Consider the following 19,676-nt stretch of genomic DNA (forward strand, 5'->3'; position numbering starts at 1 on the left):
TAACTTCTCTATTGATGCCCTGTTTCAGGGCATTTCACAGGAAGAGTCATGGCTTCGGTTCAAAACAGAATCCTTAGTGAGCACAGGTTCCAGGAAGGCAGATTCCATTTTAGGCAAAACAACATTTATACAAAATAACAACTCCAAACAAATACCACAGATCTTACAAAGACAGTTATCAAAGAGAATACAGATTCACACAGAGCTCATTCTAGAAACACAGAGCGCTGTAACATTATTCAGCCACACTCAGCAGTTTTTCAAAGCATTTTGTGAAATAAAACCTTCCATAGAAACCAACTGATACTCAATGCTTCGTATACTGTGGGTGAATGACAAACATATAATGGAAGAATTGATAATCATGAAGGCCTGAACGCAAAAACTAGACATCCTGGGACTTCCCTGGTGGTCCAGCATGCTTCCACTGCCAAGGGCATGGGTTCCATCCCTGGTCAAGGAACTAAGATCCTACATGCAGCGAGGCATGGCCAATAACTAACCCTGATGCTGGGGAAGACTGAGGGCAGGAGGAGAAGGGGGCGACAGAGGATGAGATGGTTGGATGGCATCATCGACTCAATGGGCATGAATTTGAGCAAACTTTGGGAGACGGTGAAGGAGAAAGGATGGCACCTGGTGTGCTTCAGTCCACGGGGGTTGCAAAAAACTGAACAACAACAACAAAACTAATTAACTGTTTAAAAAATACAAGATATCTTGGTTCAAAACCAAAGGTGTTAGGGAGGGTGGCAGGGTCAGGGAATTCAGACTGGGTCGCCCAGAGGCTGCTCTTTCAGCCACTCAGGGGAATCCTGGCACTGACATCAGAGCTCATTATCTTTTAGTTTTATATATAACTTGATGGGGAAAACAATTTCATTATCAGTGCCCAAGATGAATCAAGCCCTTCTCTGTAAACCCTTGTTATCCTAGAATAAAATCCAGCCTTTATTGTGGCCTACCAGCCTCTTAATGACTTCACTTCTGTTAACCCCTTTCCCCTACCTATCTCCTAGCACATTCTCACTGACCTCTGCTCTGGCCCGTTAGTATCTGCTCTTCCCTCAGCAGACCACCAAAGCTTTGTGTTTACTGTTCATCCTACGGCCCTCACCAGGAATTCTCTAGCTCCTCAGTGAGTTTTCTCCTCCAAAGCCTTGTAACTCTGCAAGGGCTTTCTTTACCTTCTCCATTACTGTAGCTCCAGGGCCTCGAACTGTAATTGGTACCCAACAGGTCCTCAACCAAGCTTCCTTCGCTGGAACTCTCAGAGACTATATAAACTCACATCCTGTAATAAATCACTTTTTGCTTAAACTAGCTACACTGAATTCTGTTGTTGACTCTTGATCAGTGCAGAATAGGACACCAGAATTGGAGATGGGAAGCAAAGTCAAGGCCTTGGGAAGGCAGGCTATCTGACTGGTTGGGTCTGAAGGCCGGGGGATCTAATTAACATCAGTGGCTGCAACACTGGTGAATGGATACCCAGTGATGAACCAACTGAGTACATAATCACGCGTGGTCATCTGTAATAAAGTGCCTGTTCAGGGCAGGGTTTTGCTGGACTGAAAGTGATCAAACAAAATGGGAACACATAGGTAAGTAATAAAAGTGGGGGTGGGCTGGTTGCTTCTCACTTCCCTGGAAAAATTGAAGAAAACAAAAGAATAGCTTTAAGTAAGGCTTTGATGTTTTGGTCTGAGGCACAGTTAGGACACCAGAAGTTTCAATGTTTGCCCTTATTTCTTGTGTTTTTAAGACTCGCTCCACTGACCACTGGGATTACTCCACAAGTGACTGAAAAATCGGACACTGAGAATAGTCCTGCTGGGTGCTAAATGACAAAACAGACTGAATTTATGCGAAGTTAATTAATTTCTCAGTTAACTAACTGAGACATACACTTTGAGAAATGAAATGCGACATTTGGGAGTATTCACGGAACTAAGAGCATCCCAACCTCTTGCCAAGTATCCCTTCTTTTTTAGTTATTTACTTTCTGGCCACACCTCATGGTTTGTGGGCTCTTAGTTCCCTGACTAGGGATCAAACCTCTTGCAGTAGAAGTGTGGAGTCTAAACCACTGGACCTCTAGGGAAGTCCCAAATGTCTCTTCTGGCATGAAGTAGCCCCCAAACGTGTATGGAGACTGGTCTTGTCTTGTGGAGGGCCCCCTCATGATCTCACTCGAGGCAGCTGTATAGCATGGGTGCTGTCAATTCTCCTCAAGGCTCCTTTCCCTGCCACCCATCAATGTCTCCAAACTGACTAAAGTCAGATCTCAGCATGTTCCAAAGGGCCTATTACAAAGCCAAAGAAAAGAAAAGAAGATTTGCACAGCAAAGAGAACTATAAAATGTTGTTAAACTACTGCACAATTGTACTCATCTCACATGTTAGTAAAGTAATGCTCAAAATTCTCTAAGCCAGGCTTTAGCAGTATGTGAACTGTGAAATTCCAGATGTTCAAGCTGGTTTTAGAAAAGGCAGAGGAACCAGAGATCAAATTGCCAACATCCACTGGATCATGGAAAAAGCAAGAGAGTTCCAGAAAAACATCTATTTCTGCTTTATTGACTATGCCAGAGCCTTTGACTGTGTGGATCACAATAAACTGTGGAAAATTCTGAAAGAGATGAGAATACCAGACCACCTGACCTGCCTCAGAAACCTATAAGCAGGTCAGGAAGCAACAGTTAGAACTGGACATGGAACAACAGACTGGTTCCAAATAGGAAAAGGGGTACGTCAAGGCTATATTTTGTCACCCTGCTTATTTAACTTATATGCAGAGTACATCATGAGAAACGCTGGGCTGGAAGAAGCACAAGCTGGAATCAAGATTGCCAGGAAAAATATCAATAACCTCAGATATGCAAATGACACCATCCTTATGGCAGAAAGTGAAGAGGAACTAAAAGCCTCTTGATGAAAGTGAAAGAGGAGAATGAAAAAGTTGGCTTAAAGCTCAACATGTAGAAAACTAAGATCATGGCATCTGGTCCCATCACTTCATGGGAAATAGATGGGGAAACAGTGGAAACAGTGTCAGACTTTATTTTTGGGGGCTCCAGAATCACTGCAGATGGTGATTGCAGCCATGAAATTAAAAGATGCTTACTCCTTGGAAGGAAAGTTACGACCGACCTAGATAGCATATTCAAAAGCAGAGACATTACTTTGCCAACAAAGGTTCGTCTAGTCAAGGCTATGGTGTTTCCAGTGGTCATGTATGGATGTGACAGCTGGACTGTGAAGAAAGCTGAGCACCAAAGAATTGATGCTTTTGAATTGTGGTGTTGGAGAAGAGAGTATTGGACTCTTGAGAGGCCCTTGGACTGCAAGGAGATCCAACCAATTCATTCTAAAGGAGATCAGTCCTGGGTGTTCTTTGGAAGGACTGATCCTAAAGCTGAAACTCCAGTAGTTTGGCCACCTCATGCGAAGAGTTGACTCATTGGAAAAGACTCTTATGCTGGGAGGGATTGGGGGCAGGAGGAAAAGGGGACGACAGAGGATGAGATGGCTGGATGGCATCACCGACTTGATGGATGCTGAGTTTGGGTGAACTCCGGGGAGTTGGTGATGGACAGGGAGGCCTGGCATGCTGCAGTTCATGGGGTCACAAAGAGTCGGACACGACTGAGTGACTGAACTGAACTGAACTGAACTGAACTGAATCTATACTGGAGAATGTACGTGGAAATGGATTTTGTAAGTGTCGGACCAGAAAGGAGGAAACATGATGTTACACTGGGCTGATTATAAACAGTTATGGGCACACTTACTATGGAGGCTGGCTCAATAAACTACTTGGAGCAGCTAGGAGTGAGAGGAGTTGATTGCTGAATTGGTTGATCAGAACCTGTGCTAGATGGGTGCCTGTGCCAAATGAAATTGCAATGCTGGAAGTTCATTAGTAAAACGAAGAGGAAGAAACCCAAAGTTTTGGGGAGACAGGAGTGTTGGAGAGGATTTATCACATGCAACACGGTCATCTACTTCCCAGCTATGTCTCCCCAAAGTATTAATGGTAGCAGTAATCTATGAAAAGTGAAAGTCGCTTAGTTGTGTCCGACTCTTTGCAACCCCATAGACTATACAGTCCATGGAATTCTCCAGGCCAGAATACTGGAGTGGGTAGCCTTTCCCTTCTGCAGGCATCTTCCCAACCCAGGGATTGAACCCAGGTCTCCCGCATTGTGGGCAGATTCCTTGCCAGCTGAGCTACAAGGGAAGCCTGAGAATACTGGAGTGGGTAGCCTATCCCTTCTCCAACAGATCTTCCCAATCCAGGAATCGAACTGGGGTCTCCTGCACTGCAGGCCAATTCTTTACCAACTGAGCTATCAGGGAAGCCCATGTTTGTTCCCAAATCTGCAGTATTGCTTTCGGTTTTCTATTTGGTGCCAGACACTTCTAGGCTCCTCCTACCACAACTGCCTTCATTCCTTGGTTCAGAACCTACTGGTTCTTTTCCCATTTTCTAGTGTATCTATTTCCACTATCCAGTTAGGAAATGGGGAGACAGCCCCAAGGATGGATTCATGGACCTGACAGGACTACCATGGGACGGATTCAGGTTAAATTTCATTGGGGACTCTCAATAAGCTTCCCATCCCCACAAAACTGCTGAACCACAGTGACTTTCAAAGTTACTGATGATTGGGTTTACTTCAGAGCATGATTCAGAGATTCCTGAGAGATGGGGTAGCTCTCTTTTCTCAGTACACAACTATCCTGGTAAATATTTGGTCACAGACCATTCGGGGATAGGCTAAGAGGAAAAATCAAGAACATACACATGATGTCAATGCAGGGCTCTTCCCCAAGGATAGCTGCCTCCTTCACAAGGTCCTGGGTCTTGGCTATTATGGTGTGCGTGTACACGAGGTCACTTCAGAAGTGTCCGACTCTTTGCAACCCTATGAACCATAGCCCACCGAGCTCCTCCGTCCATGGGATTCTCCAGGCAAGAATACTGGAGTGGGTTGCCATGTCCTTCTCCAGGGGAATCTTCCTGACCCAAGGATCAAACCTACATCATCTCTTGATTCTCTTGGGCTTCCCTTGTAGCTCAGCTGGCAAAGAATCTGCCTGATTTACAGATGTACATCTCCTGCATTGGGAGGCGGGTTCTTGACCACTGGGGCTTCCCTTGTGGCTCAGCTGGTAAAGAATCTGCCTGCAATGAGGGAGACCTAGGTTCAATCCCTGGGTTGGGAAGATCCCTTGGAGAAGGGAATGGCTACCCACTCCAGTATTCGTGCCTGGGAAATCCCATGGACAGAGGAGCCTTGCAAGCTACAGTCCATGGGATCGCAGAGTCAGACAAGACAGAGTGACTTTCACTTTCACTTCACTTTCTAAACCACTAGCGCCCCCTGAGGCTATCACGGTGGCTGAAGCCAAGCCTCTAGTTTATGTAGAAAAGAACCTTAGAGACCTGCCCATCTATCTTGTGTGGGAGAACCCAAGGTCAGATCAAATCATTCTGATCACCATGCTGGCTCTGTTGCCTATTACAGTAGCTTGTGGAAGTGGAGTACTCCTTCCTGGCCTCTGTCACCCAGGGACCCCATCATTCCTAGGAAACCAGGATGTCATTGCAAAGGAAGAATCTCCCTGCTTCAGCATGTGGGACGTGCTGCTGCTGCTCTTCTGGCGAAAGCATTTCTCAGTGCTCACGATTCACCGCCACCCCTCCACCAACCCACACCCACAGCTTTACAGGAAATTACCAGTGATCAGTTTACTGAGAAGGAAATTAATTCTTTTATATGTCCATCACACCCAGGTAAAGATGAATTAAAAAAAAGAAATTGAAACCTGATTTACAGATGTACATGACGCGCTGTTGCCAGCCAGAAGTGGAGAGTAGCAGTGTTATAAGACCCTTTATAATTAATTGTTCCCTTATATATCTAATTCTTCATTAGATTTTAAATTTCTTGATGGTAGAACTGTTCCACTATGTATAGTGCAATGACAGTGAAGGGAAATCTTTCCTGTTGGTAGGTGATAATTTCTATCACATTACCAAGTAACTTACCTACTGGACCTATTTTGAGCAGAGAAGGATTTGAGAGAATGGGAATGTATTATTTCACATTTAATCAGATGACACCAGTTGCAGTTGCTTTACATACATGTAGTTTCTTCTATATATCAACTTGAATCAGCCATAGGTATACATATGTCCCCTCCCTCTGGAACCTCCCTCCCACCCCCTTGTTTCTAATTTATTTATTTTTAATTGGAGGATAATTGCTTTACAATATTGTGTTTGTACATGTAGTTTCTTTTTTTAATATATATATATGATATTATACATGTTTCAATGCCTTTCTCCCAAATCATCCCACCCTCTCAACATGTAGTCTCTTAACTGCAGCAACTCAAACACAGTCTCAGGGCTTACTCTGCAGCTATTGATCTAACAAATGCTTTTCCTCTATTAAAAAAGTAGAGGAAACCAGATGCTTTCATTTGGCAGGGGAAGCAGTACATTTTCACCATCTTACTTCAGTGTTAAATTAGCTCTTCTTTGTGATATAATTTAATCCTCAAGTCTCTAGACAATCTCAGCATCTCACAGCTCATCCCAAACATCCACTACCTTGATCATCATATCTACAGACCGGTTATTTCTTCAAACTGCGAATTTACCCTGATAAACAATGAAGCTGAAGCTCCAATACTTTGGCCACCTGATAGGAACAGCCGACTCACCTAAAAAGACCCTGATGCTGGGAAAGATTGAGGGCGGGAGGAGAAGGGGGCGACAGGATGAGACGGTTGGATGGCATCACCGACTATAAGAGTTTGTGCAAGCTCTGGGACAGGGAAGCCAGGCGTGCTGCAGTCCACGGGGTTGCAAACAGTCGGATACAACTTAGCTACTGAACAAACAATGGTCCAATAGGCTTGGTATGTATGCTGTTTAGTTGTTTCCCTCTGTTTGACATTCACTGGGTTTATACTCTTTTGGATTTATAGATTTTGGGAAGGGAGTGTAAGCAGACAAGTATTTTAAATTAATCATAGTTATCTGGAAGTAGCCAGTATTTCATAGAAAGACTGGTGTATCCTGGGGATACAATGCAAATTGTGCCTATTTGCATTCCTTCATGTAGATCCAAGTCTTAGGGCTGACCCAGAGCATGCTGTACACACTGGCACTGCTAAACACACTAGTAAAACACACTGTGCTGTGCTTAGCTGCGCAGCTGTGTCTGATTCTCTGCGACCCTGTGAACTGTAGCCTACCAGGCTCCTCTGTCCATGGGGATCCTCCAGGCAAGAGTACTGGAGTGGGTTACCATGCCCTCCTCACACTAAATACACCAAATACACTTTCCAAAGGAAAGCAGGGTAATTCAGAGATCCCTGTGGTTGCTAAATACATACAAGACAAATGAGTTACTCAAATATGTCTTGTTCTTTCTTGCATCTGTGCATTCCACCAAGATCGTCCACCCGGCCAGTTCTTCCCCTTTTCAAAGTCTCAGCCCAAATGCGTCCTTCTGTGCAGAAACTTCCCTGATTCCCCGGGACCAACAGATGCTGGAGCTGTTCTTCTTATGTATCCAAAGCACTGTTGGTAACTCAGTCTTCACTGTCATATGTAATGGTTAGTTTGAGTATCGGTTTCTTCATTAGATTTTAAGCTTCTTGAGCACAGGATTGTGCCATTATATCTTTCTAGCCTCTGCACTAGCAGAAGTGTTCAGTAAAATATTTCTGAAGTGAATGAATGAATCAAAGCATGCTCCACACTAAGGAGGCTATTAGGATGAATTAGATACGAGCTCTGCACTCAAAGGAAGAGAGAGTATGCACTTAGAACCGTGTAAGGTACTAAGTGCCAAGCGCCGTCACAGGGAGGAAAACAAAATCTCATGCATATTCAGAGGGAAGCAGGACCATTAAGAAAAAGGAATCTCAGAGATAGTCAGAAGGTCTAGGATTTCACATTTTAGAGGTAATGATACAGCTAGGGAAAGAGGACAAAATTAGGAGGAACAGCATACGCTACGTCCTACAGGCAGCAGACTTCCTTCCTTTCACAGAAAGAAAAAAGAGATGTTCAGTCCAATTAAACTGGCACCTGTATTGAGTGTATTATAGGTTTTATTTTCAGGGCCTTGAACAATGCATGATGTTAAGCACCCACGTCTAACTTTATGAGAATGTATGTTAATTTATAAATTAATTTATATTTAAATTAAACAACAAATCTGTCCTCTAAAGCCAATATACAAACCCTATTTAGCTTAAAGTTGAAATATGAATTAATTCATTCCTTTAACTGTTTTTTAAATTATTAAGAAAGTTGTTTTTTTTTTTGGTTACACCTTGAGGCATGTGGGATCTTAGTTCCCCAACCAGGGATGGAACCCACACCCTCTGCACTGGAAGCACAGGGTCTTAGCCACAGGACCTCCAGGGAAGTCTCGAAAATTCATTTCTATTTTAAAAGTAAAATTAGGAAATTAGAGATGCCAAGGGAACATTTCATGCAAAGATGGGCAAAATAATGGACAGAAATGGTATGGACCTAACAGAAGCAGAAGATATTAAGAAGAGGTGGCAAGAATACACAGAAGAACTGTACAAAAAAGAGCTTCACGACCCAGATAATCACGATGATGTGATCACTCATGTAGAGCCAGACATCCTGGAATGCGAAAGTCAAGTGGGCCTTAAAAAGCATCACTATGAACAAAGCTAGTGGAGGTGATGGCATTCCAGTTGAGCTATTTCAAATCCTGGAAGATGATGCTGTGGAAGTGCTGCACTCAGTATGCCAGCAAATTTGGACAACTCAGCAGTGGCCACAGGATTGGAAAAGCTCAGTTTTCTTTCTATCCCAAACAAGGGCAATGCCAAAGAATGTTCAAACTACTGCACAACTGAACTCATTAAACATGCTAGCAATATAATGCTAAAATATACTTCAAGCTAGGCTTCAACAGTACATAAACCAAGAACTTCCAGGTGTACCAGCTAGATTTAGAAAAGGCAGAGGAACCAGAGATCAAATTGCCAACATCTACTAGATCATAGGAAAGCAAGGTAATTCCAGAAAAACATCTACTCTGCTTCACTAACTACACTAAAGCCTTTGACTGTGTATATCACAACAAACTGTGGAAATTCTTAAAGAGATGGGAATACCTGACCACCTTATCTGCCTCCTACAGAGATTTTCATACAGAGAAATCTGTATGCAGGTCAAGAGGCAACAGTTAGAACTGGACATGGAACAACAGACTGGTTCAAAATTGGGAAAAGAGTACGTCAAGGCTGTATATTGTCACCCTGCTTATTTAACTTACATGCAGAGTACATCAAGAGAAACGCTGGGCTGGAAGAAGCACAGGCTGGAATCAAGATTGCCGGTAGAAATATCAATAACCTCAGATATGCAGATGACACCACCCTTATGGCAGAAAGTGAAGAGGAACTAGAAAGCCTCTTGATGAACGTGAAAGAGGAGAGTGAAAAAGCTGGCTTAAAGCTCAACATTCAGAAAACTAAGATCATGGCATCCGGTCCCATCACTTCATGGCAAATAGATGCGAGAACAGTGGAAACAGTGGCTGACTTTATTTTTCTGTGCTCCAAAATCACTGCAGATGGTGACTGCAGCCATGAAATTAAAAGACGCTTACTCCTTGGAAGGAAAGTTATGACCAACCTAGACAGCATATTCAAAAGCAGAGACAGTACTTTGCCAACAAAGGTCTGTATAGTCAAGGCTATGGTTTTTCCAGTAGTCATGTATGGATGTGAGAGTTGGACTATAAAGAAAGCTGAGCACAGAAGAATTGATGGTTTGAACTGCGGTGTTGGGGAAGACTCTTGAGAGTCCCTTGGACTGCAAGGAGATCCAACCAGTCTGTCCTAAAGGAGATAGATCCTGGGTGTTCTTTGGAAGGACTGATGTTGAAGCTGAAACTCCAATACTTTGGCTACCTCATGCGAAGAGTTGACTCATTGGAAAAGACCCTGATGCTGGGAGGGATAGGGGGCGGGAGGAGAAGGGGATGACAGAGGATGAGATGGTTGGATGGCATCACTGACTCAATGGATATGGGTTTGGGTGGACTCCAGGAGTTGGTGATGGACAGGGCGGCCTAGCGTGCTGCGATTTATGAGGTCGCAAAGAGTTGGACATAACTGAGCGACTGAACTGAACTGAATCTTTTTAGAAATTTGATTTGCAAAATCTACATATGTAGGTATGCTGCTGCTGCTGCTGCTAAGTCACTTCAGTAGGTATGAAATGATATTAATTTTTCATCTGGCAAAGATTTACCCAATTTGCCACTTCTTTTTTAGTTCTGTTTACATACTTTTTGTCAAAGGTACTCTCTAAAACTAATATGACGTTATTTGGCAGTTGAAGTTGCATTTCTTTTTCTTTAAAAAATTTCTTGGTTTAGTTGAACTTTCTCAAGTTAAAAACAAAAACCTATGGCTGATTCATGTTGAAGTTTGACAGAAAATAACAAAATTCTATAAAGCAATTATCATTCATTTGAAAAATAAATTCACAAAGGAAAAAAAAAACCATTGGCATTCTGATTAGATTTTTGTGCAATAAATAAATCAGGAAGGAAGCCAAAATATAATAGTGAATACTTCCATCCAGAAATATATGTTCATTTAAATAAAATCCTTTGTGTATCTCAGTTTTATAATTGTTTTTAGGCAGTTTTAACATTTCTTTTGTATCTTTATTCCTAAACATTTTTGTTGTTGACATTTGAATGGGATCCTTTTCCATTAGATTTTCTAAAGTACGGATTGATACAAAAGCTATTACTTTTTGTGTACAGAATTTAGAGTGCTGTACATACACACATATATGTGTATACATATATATACACACACATACACATGTGAATATATATATATATACACACTGAATTCCATTTGTTTTAGTAACTCTAGGTAATTCTGTTAGCCTACAATAATATCATGCAAATAATGGAAATTTTATCTTGTTTTCCAAAGCTTTAAATCCTATTTGGTTTTCTTAGAACATTATGCTGGCTAGAGTTCTCATGCTTTATTTCTCACTTTAATGATGGTTTCTCTAGTGTTTTATCATTGAATATAAAATTTGTGGTCAATTTGAAGAAGTTGTGTGTCTGTATGTATGTGTGTGTGTGTGTGTGTGTGTGTGTGTGTGTGTATAAAGAAAGTATTTTAGTTCTAGTTTGCTAAGGTTCTTTTCCACCAAATAATCAGGAGAAGATGTTGAATTTATCAACTGACTTTTCAAATTTTATCAAACATGTATTTTTTCTCCTTTAACTTCAGAGGATTATATGAAAGAACTATGGTTCATTCCTTGAATTCGGACAATCCAACATATAATTTAGCTTTGAAATACATTGTAATTTATATTTGCAGTAGATTTGTCTATTAAATACGATACATTATTACTCTAGGTTAATATTACCTTTGGTTAATATTCATTTGCCCTTTGAGCACATCCTGAGATTGGAGGGAGGGAGCCAGCAGATGCAAACGAGCAGAAGGGGGCTCAGATCTGAAGTCTGCCGTCATTAATCCCACACTTCCAATATTCTTGCCTTGAGAACCCCATGAACAGTATGAAAAGGCAAAAAGATAGGACACTGAAAGATTAATTCCTCGGTAGGTGCCCAATATGCTACTGGAGATCAGTAGAGAAATAACTACAGAAAGAATGAAGAGATGGAGCCAAAGCAAAAACAACACCCAGCTGTGGATGTGACTGGTGATGGAAGTAAAGTATGATGCTATAAAGAGCAATATTGCATAAAAACCTGGAATGTTAGGTCCATGAATCCAGGCAAACTGGACGTGGTCAAACAGGAGATGGCAAGAGTGAACATCGAGATTTTAGGAATCAGCGAACTAAAATGGACTGGAATGGATGAATTTAACTCAGATGATCATTATATCTACTACTGTGGGCAAGAATCCCTTAAAATAAATGGAGTAGCCATCATAGTCATCTAGAGTTTGAAATGCAGTACTTAGATGCAATCTCAAAAACGACAGAATGATCTCTGTTCGTTTCCAAAGCAAACCATTCACTATCACGGTAATCCAAGTCTATGCCCCGACCAGTAATGCTGAGGAAGCTGAAGTTGAATGGTTCTATGAAGACCTACAAGACCTTTTAGAACTAACACCCAAAAAAGATGTCCATTTCATTATAGGGGACTGGAATGCAAACGTAGGAAGTCAAGAGCTACCTGGAGCAATAGGCAAATTGGCCTTGGAGTACAGAATGAAGCAGGGCAAAGGCTAATTGAGTTTTGTCAAGAGAATGCAGTGGTCATAGCAAACACCCTCTCCCAATAACACAAGAGAAGACTCTACACATGGACATCACCAGATGGTCAACACCGAAATCAGATTGATTATATTCTTTGCAGCCAAAGATGGAGAAGCTCTATACAGTCAGCAAAAACAAGACCAGGAGCTGACTGTGACTCAGATCATGAACTCCTCATCGCCAAATTCAGACTTAAATTGAAAAAAATAGGGAAAACCACTAGACCATTCAGATATAACCTAAGTCAAATCTCTTATGATTATACAGTGGAAGTGACAAATAGAGTCAAGAGATTAGATCTGACAGAGTGCCTGAAGAACTATGGATGGAGGTTTGTGACACTGTACAGGAGGCAGTGATCAAGACCATCCCCAAGAAAAAGAAATGCAAAAAGGCAAAATGGTTGTCTGAGGAGGCCTTACAAACAGCTCAGAAAAGAAGAGAAGCAAAAGGTAAAGGAGAAAAGGAAAGATATACCCATTTGAGTACAGAGTGCCAAAGAATAGCAAGGAGAGATAAAAAACACTTCCTCAGTGATCAGTGCAAAGAAATAGAGGAAAACAATAGAATGGGAAAGACTAGAGATCTCTTCAAGAAAATTAGAGATACCAAGGGAAGATTTCATGCAAAGACAGGCTCAATAAAGGACAGAAATCGTATGGACCTAACAGATGCATAAGATATTAAGAAGAAGTGACAAGAATACACAGAAAAACTGTACAAAAAAGGTCTTAATGACCCAGATAATCACGATGGTGTGATCACTCACCTAGAGCCAGACATCCTGGAATGTGAAGTCAAGTGGGCCTTAGGAAGCATCACTACGAACAAAGCTAGTGGAGGTGATGGAATTCCGGCTGAGCTATTTCAAATCCTGAAAGATGATGCTGTTAAAGCGCTGCACTCAATATGCCAGCAAATTTGGAAAACTCAGCAATGGCCACAGGACGAGAAAAGGTTAGTTTTCATTCCAATCCCAAAGAAAGGCAATGCCAAAGAATGCTCAAACTACTGCACAATTGCACTCATCTCACACGCTAGCAAAGTAATGCTCAAAGTTCTCCAAGCCAGGCTTCAACAGTATGTGAACTGTGAACTTCCAGACGTTCAAGCTGGTTTTAGAAAAGGCAGAGGAACCAGAAATTGCCAACATCTGTTGGATCATCAAAAAAGCAGGAGAGTTTCAGAAAAATATCTACTTCTGCTTTATTGACTATACCAAAGCCTTTGACTGTGTGGATCACAATAAACTGTGGAAAATTCTGAAAGAGATGGGAATACCAGACCACTTGACCTGCCTGCTGAGAAATCTGTTTGCAGGTCAAGAAGCAACAGTTAGAACTGGACATGGAACAACAGACTGGTTCAAAATCAGGAAAGGAGTATGTCAAGGCTGTATACTGTCACCCTGCTTATTTAACTTATATGCAGAGGACATCATGCAAAATGATTGGCTGGATAAAGCTCAACCTGGAATCAAGACTGCGGGGAGAAATATCAATAATCTCAGATAAGCACATGACACCACCCTTATGGCAGAAAGTGAAGAAGAACTAAAGAGCCTCTTGATGAAAGTGAAAGAGGAGAGTGAAAAAGTTGACTTATAGCTCAACATTCAGAAAATGAAGATAGTGGCATCTGGTCCCATCACTTCATGGCAAATAGATCGGGAAACAGTGGAAATAGTGACTGACTTTATTTTTCTGGGTCCCAAAATCACTGCAGATGGCAACTGCAGCCATGAAATTAAAAGACGCTTACTCCTTGGAAGAAAAGTTATGACCAACCTAGCCAGCGTACTGAAAAGCAGAGACATTACTTTGCCAACAAAGGTCAGTCTAGTCAAGGCTATGGTTTTTCCAGTGGTCATGTATGGATGTGAGAGTTGGACTATAAAGAGAGCTGAGTGCCAAAGAATTGATGCTTTTGAACTGTGGTGTTGGAGAAGACTCTTGAGAGTCCCCTGGACTACAAGGAGATCCAACCAGTCCATCCTAAAGGAGATCAGTCCTGGGTGTTCATTGGAAGGACTGATGCTGAAGCTGAAACTCCAATTCTTTGGCCACCTCATGCGAAGAGCTGACTCATTTGAAAAGACCCTGATGCTGGGAGGGATTAGGGGCAGGAGGAGAAGGGGACGACAGAGGATGAGATGGCTGGATGGCATCACTGACTCGATGGACGTGAGTCTGAGTGAACTCTGGGAGTTGGTGATGGACAGGGAGGCCTGGTGTGCTACAGTCCATGGGGTCGCAAAAAGTTGGACACGACTGAGCGACTGAACTGAACTAAACTGAATCCCACATATAATGAAACTGGGAACCAGCCAGCAGAACTTCATTTTTCTATATTACTTACCCGTTTGGGTTTCTTTCCAGCTCATTTAAAAGTGTGTGATCACAGTATTCAAAGACTAAATGCATTTTCCTTTTTCTCCTGAACACCTCAATGAGGTTCACAAGATTTGCGTGTTTTAATTGCTGCAAAGGAATTGAAATACAAAGGTTGGTGATTCACTTCTTGTAATAGTTTCTCCTAGACCCCTCACAATTTTAAGAGCAAAGGCTTTGCTCATCTTTCTCTTTGCATTTCTGGCTAACAATTATTCCAGTTACTCAAAAGAGGAACTACTCTTAGTAAGTACCAAAGAATCTTAAAGCTGGAAGAAAGAATTTCTCTAACATACCCCACAGTAAAGGGTAACTAAGCTGCTTGAATCTCTCTGGAGATAGCAAAGTACAACTTAAAATATAAGCACTAAAATTAAAAATGCTTTATGACTTTAGTGGAAATTCTAAATACACAAGTTGTAAGATGATCTAAATATAGAATGGTAATGGAATTATTGAGTAAAACACTATAAAAATCATCAATACCCATTTAGCTTATATACTATCATAGATTTAATGTAAATAGCTGCATTTAAATCCAGCCTGGATTTTAGTGTTGTGCTCAGAAAGACTAGATCTGAACCCTCGAATCTGAAATAACTACATATTCTAGGAATCCCTATGGTTAGTTAGTCTGTGTCTAAATTTATCAAATTTTCAGCTCTCTTCTTTGATTTTCTTGTTCTGTCTTATGCTGAGATGTTTAATGACTTAAATTCAATTCCCGGACTGAAGCATTTCACAAGGCTGCCTTTCACAAGCATTTCACAATGTTGCAAATCAAAGGAAAAACCCCGATTAAGTAAGATAATATCACTAAAGTAACTACATTATTTATCACCCAACCAGGGTAACGAGTATAAACCAGGACTGTCCCAGGCAAATTGGCATATATGGTCACTCTGCCTATAGGCAGGGTGACTGTATAATTTCACAAGTGAACTAGTACACTTTTGAAAGAAAATGCTAGCCAGACAAAAAGGGATGCTAACCACACTGAACACTGGGACAGAAGCTATAAACCGGGACATCTGATCACTCCTACTTTTGAGTCATCTTCCTGTTGTTTTCCCAGTACAGTAGACGAATTAACTTTCCAAACCCTAGACACCATTTACTCAGAAAGATATGTAGTATTTTGTATATTGTAGAAACTCAATGAATATTTTGCAGGCCCGGTAGAGAGGCTTAAAGTACCGTGACTTGTACAGTATACTCTCTCTTATCTGTAAGCATGGCTTGATCAAAACAAGAAAAAAACAAAACAAAACAAAACCCAACCAACCAAAAAAAAATAACCCAGAACAAAAAGTATCACCCTGTGACTATGCGCCTGCTGCTCAACAGCGTGGGGAAAGGGAACGCATTACACATTAACTATACACCCAGAGCAGCAGATCGATTTGTTTCCTATGTGCTCCACCACCCACAGGAGCAGAAAGGCAAACAGTGGAGGGAACAGGGCACACAGGTAAGCCAGACGCTTCGTGCTGAGGCCAAAACTGCAGACTGGGAGCTAGCAGTCTCTATCGAGAGTCAGGGATGCCCAGGTACTGCGGCTGGATGTGCTGGCAAGGTTTTCAGTTCTATCTTTGAGTAGATTGGCAATTTACATCTTCTTTGCAAATCAAATGAACTTAGATCAGAAAACAGTGACTTGTGTAAAGAAAAACAGGTAGTAAGGAGGAGGAAACCAAAGGAAAATTAAATAGGAGAAGCATGTGAGGAAAGTAAGGTAGGTTTATCATGCAAGGGATTTCTTCAGGGCGCAGGTGGGTGAAACATACCAGAGACAGGAGAGACACACCTTCTGAGAGCCGTCATGCTTAGTCGCTCAGTGGCGTCCTACTCTGTGTGACCCCATGGACTGCAGCCCGCCAGGCTCCTCCGTCCATGGGATTCTCCAGGCAAGAGTACTGGACTGGGTAGCCATTCCCGCCTCCAGGGGATCTTCCCAACCCAGGGATTGAACCTGGGTCTCCTGCATTGCAGGCAGATTCCTGACCATCAGACAGCCATCACTGGAGACCAAAGTGAGTTGGAATCTGGCTATTTTTAACCTTCAAGTGCACCCTGAAATTGGACACTTGTAACCCAGGAGGTGCTACCTGAGCATTAACTGTACCTGAAGGGTTGGTAGGAGTGTGTGCATAAAAAGCTTTCCTATTAGAAACAACACACTGCCAGGTTCGGACACACCCAGTTCGTCCACTCTCTGCTGGCCACGAGGTAACAGGGAACTGTTTTTAAAACCATGATGGATGTGCTCTTGAAAACTCCGTGCATATCAAGTCATATTTTAAACAAAATGCTAAAACTTTTTAGTTGAGGAAACCTGCTACAAATGTTTTTAAAGGGAAGGGAGTTTTGTCTTCCTTGAAAACTTGGATTTCTGGGGTTTTCCTGTGAGCAGGTGACATATTCCAAAAAGCAATGGTGAGCTGTGTGTTCCTGAGGAAATCACACTTCTGCTACTCAAAGTGTGGTCAACAGACGAGCGGCATCTGTGCCATCAGGGAGTTTGTTAGAAACACGGAATCTCAGGCTGACCCCAGACCTGGACTCAGAATCTGCATTCCGACGAGGTCCTCAGGGAATTCCGGTGCACTGCCCTTTGTCTCAGGTTCCTCCCCTATAAAATCAGGGTGTCACACGAGAAGCATCTCTAAGCTCTCTTACAGCTCTAAACTTGTAAGATTTTTTAGGATAAGAAAAAATTTGCACAGAGAACTTGTGAATCTTCCATATTAAACCCTATGTTGTTTTAAAGATTTTAAAACAATGTAAAGGCTTTGTGTAAAGCGTGTATACGCAGCTGAGGGTGACAGTCAATGTGTCTAAGAATCAGTGGAGCTCAGGTGGGCCCAAACCAGATCGAGGACTAGAGGCACTCTGATGCAGCCCCGTGGGTCCCTCTGTACCACAAAAAGCCCTTTTAGTTGCTGGTTTATGGGGAGAAGGACTTGGGTGGAGGTTGGGAGGAAAGGCCAGGGCTGAAGGGGAGGATAAACACTGGGGATGAGGGGACTTAGGACACTGAATATTTACCAACCAGAACGAATTTTTAACAATCAAAATTTGAACAATCTATGGCTGTACTCATAATAGCACTTAAATACCAGAGTGGCCAAAGCCCAAAGTGATGATCTATTTACAGAGTTGCTGACACAGAGGAATTTAAGTACCACAGAAAAAAAAAGATCACTTTAAAATTCTTTGTAATTTTGGCATACCCGTTTGGTCCAGTCCTGTGGTATTATAGATGTACAAAGGAAGTTAACTTACCTTTAACATGCGTATTTCTCTTAGAGCTATTTTCTTAACGACAGGATCATCTTCAGATTCCACAAATTTTTTAATAGCTACCACTTGTCCCGAGGTTTTGTTTCTGCATTTGAATACAACCCCATAAGACCCCTCCCCAATCTTAGCTAATTTTTCATACTTCTCCATTGGTGTTGAAGTGATTTAAATTTCTGTACTGATTGACTTGCAGTGTAGTGTTGCACCTGGAAAATAAGATGGCTAGGCTTAATCACTTTACCAAGGATAGGGCTCTCACAGTTTACCACCTAAAACTAATTTGCCCTGGATGCCAAAGGTTTATTTCCATTTAAACTTAAATACACTAAAAAAATATCTGGAGATTGTTTCGTTAATTCAGTTAAGTCCTATTCCAGCTACTGCAAAGATTCCACATATGTTTCTTATCATGGGTTTGTGTGTACTTCAGTTAGCTAAAAGAATTTGTGGAAAGGAATCTTATCCAATCTATTGTTGTCATTATCCTCAATAAAATGTTTAAAATATGATGCTGTAAAACCCAGCTGAAGGAACACTGCACACTCTGGTGTATGGTGTTTATCTTTCTGGTCCTATTTCAGGTCAATAGCGAAAGCGAAAGTCACTCAGTCGTGTCCGACTTTGTGACCCCATGGACTGTATAGTCCATAGAATTCTCTAGGCCAGAATACTGGAGTGGGTAGCCTTTCCCTTCTCCAGGTCAAAACTGCAGGATACAGAGTGGGAACAGGGCATGGTATGCATACAAAGTACTCTACTGCCACCTGGTGGAGAGAAGAAAGACGGCTGCTGAACAAAGTGGCCATTAAAAACACTAACAAAACCTTTCTAGAGTATCATTTATTGCCCCTAGCTTTTACATGTATGGAGGAATGGATCCTTAAATTCTTAGATCCTAAGGCGAAGACTCTTGAGAGTCCCTTGGACTGCAAGGAGATCCAACCAGTCCGTCTTAAAGGAGATCAATCCTGGGTGTTCTTTGGAAGGAATGATGCTAAAGCTGAAACTCCAGTACTTTGGTCACCTCATGCGAAGAGTTGAGAGTTGACTCATTGGAAAAGACCCTGATGCTGGGAGGGACTGGGGGCAGGAGGAGAAGGGGACGACAGAGGATGAGATGGCTGGATGGCATCACGGACTCGATGGAAGTGAGTCTGAGTGAACTCCAGGAGATGGTGATGGACAGGGAGGCCTGGCATGCTGCGATTCATGGGGTTGCAAAGAGTCGGACACGACTGAGCGACTGAACTGAACTGAAGAAAAATAATAAAAAAGCACAAAAATTAAGGCAGCTGTAATTCTTCATGAATGCTTTCATATCCATAGAGACTTCTATGATAATACTAGCTTTGATTTTTCTGTCTTGCACCATATATCCATCAATTTTGTGGTAACTGGTTGACACACTAAGTAACACATGAAGTCAACATAATTAAACATATACATCTAGTAATTAAAGATACACAAATTCTAATTAGTCTCAAAAATCCCACCCCAGAATCTTGATGATATAATCTCACAGTAATAGTTAGCAATTAAACAACATTGTTCCATGCAAATTACACATCATCTGCACAAATTTTTATGAAGTAGGTGTTATTTTTATTCATTTATACAGATGAGAAAGCAGGCAC

General features: G+C 41.8%; 1 protein-coding gene across 1 annotated transcript in view; it reads right to left on the reverse strand.

The window, feature by feature from the left end:
• CDKL4 (cyclin dependent kinase like 4) overlaps window positions 1-18,192 on the reverse strand; it is a 35,856-nt gene extending 17,664 nt beyond the window's left edge. The window contains exons 1-2 of the mRNA XM_052649291.1: window positions 18,025-18,192; window positions 14,708-14,829 (exon numbers count right to left, since the gene is read on the reverse strand). Coding sequence (XP_052505251.1) covers window positions 14,708-14,829; window positions 18,025-18,192 — 290 coding nt within the window. The remainder of the gene's footprint in view (window positions 1-14,707; window positions 14,830-18,024) is intronic.
• Window positions 18,193-19,676: the final 1,484 nt, after the last annotated feature.

The sequence above is a fragment of the Budorcas taxicolor genome, chromosome 11 (genome assembly GCF_023091745.1).
Source record: "Budorcas taxicolor isolate Tak-1 chromosome 11, Takin1.1, whole genome shotgun sequence".
Lineage (NCBI taxonomy): Eukaryota > Metazoa > Chordata > Mammalia > Artiodactyla > Bovidae > Budorcas > Budorcas taxicolor.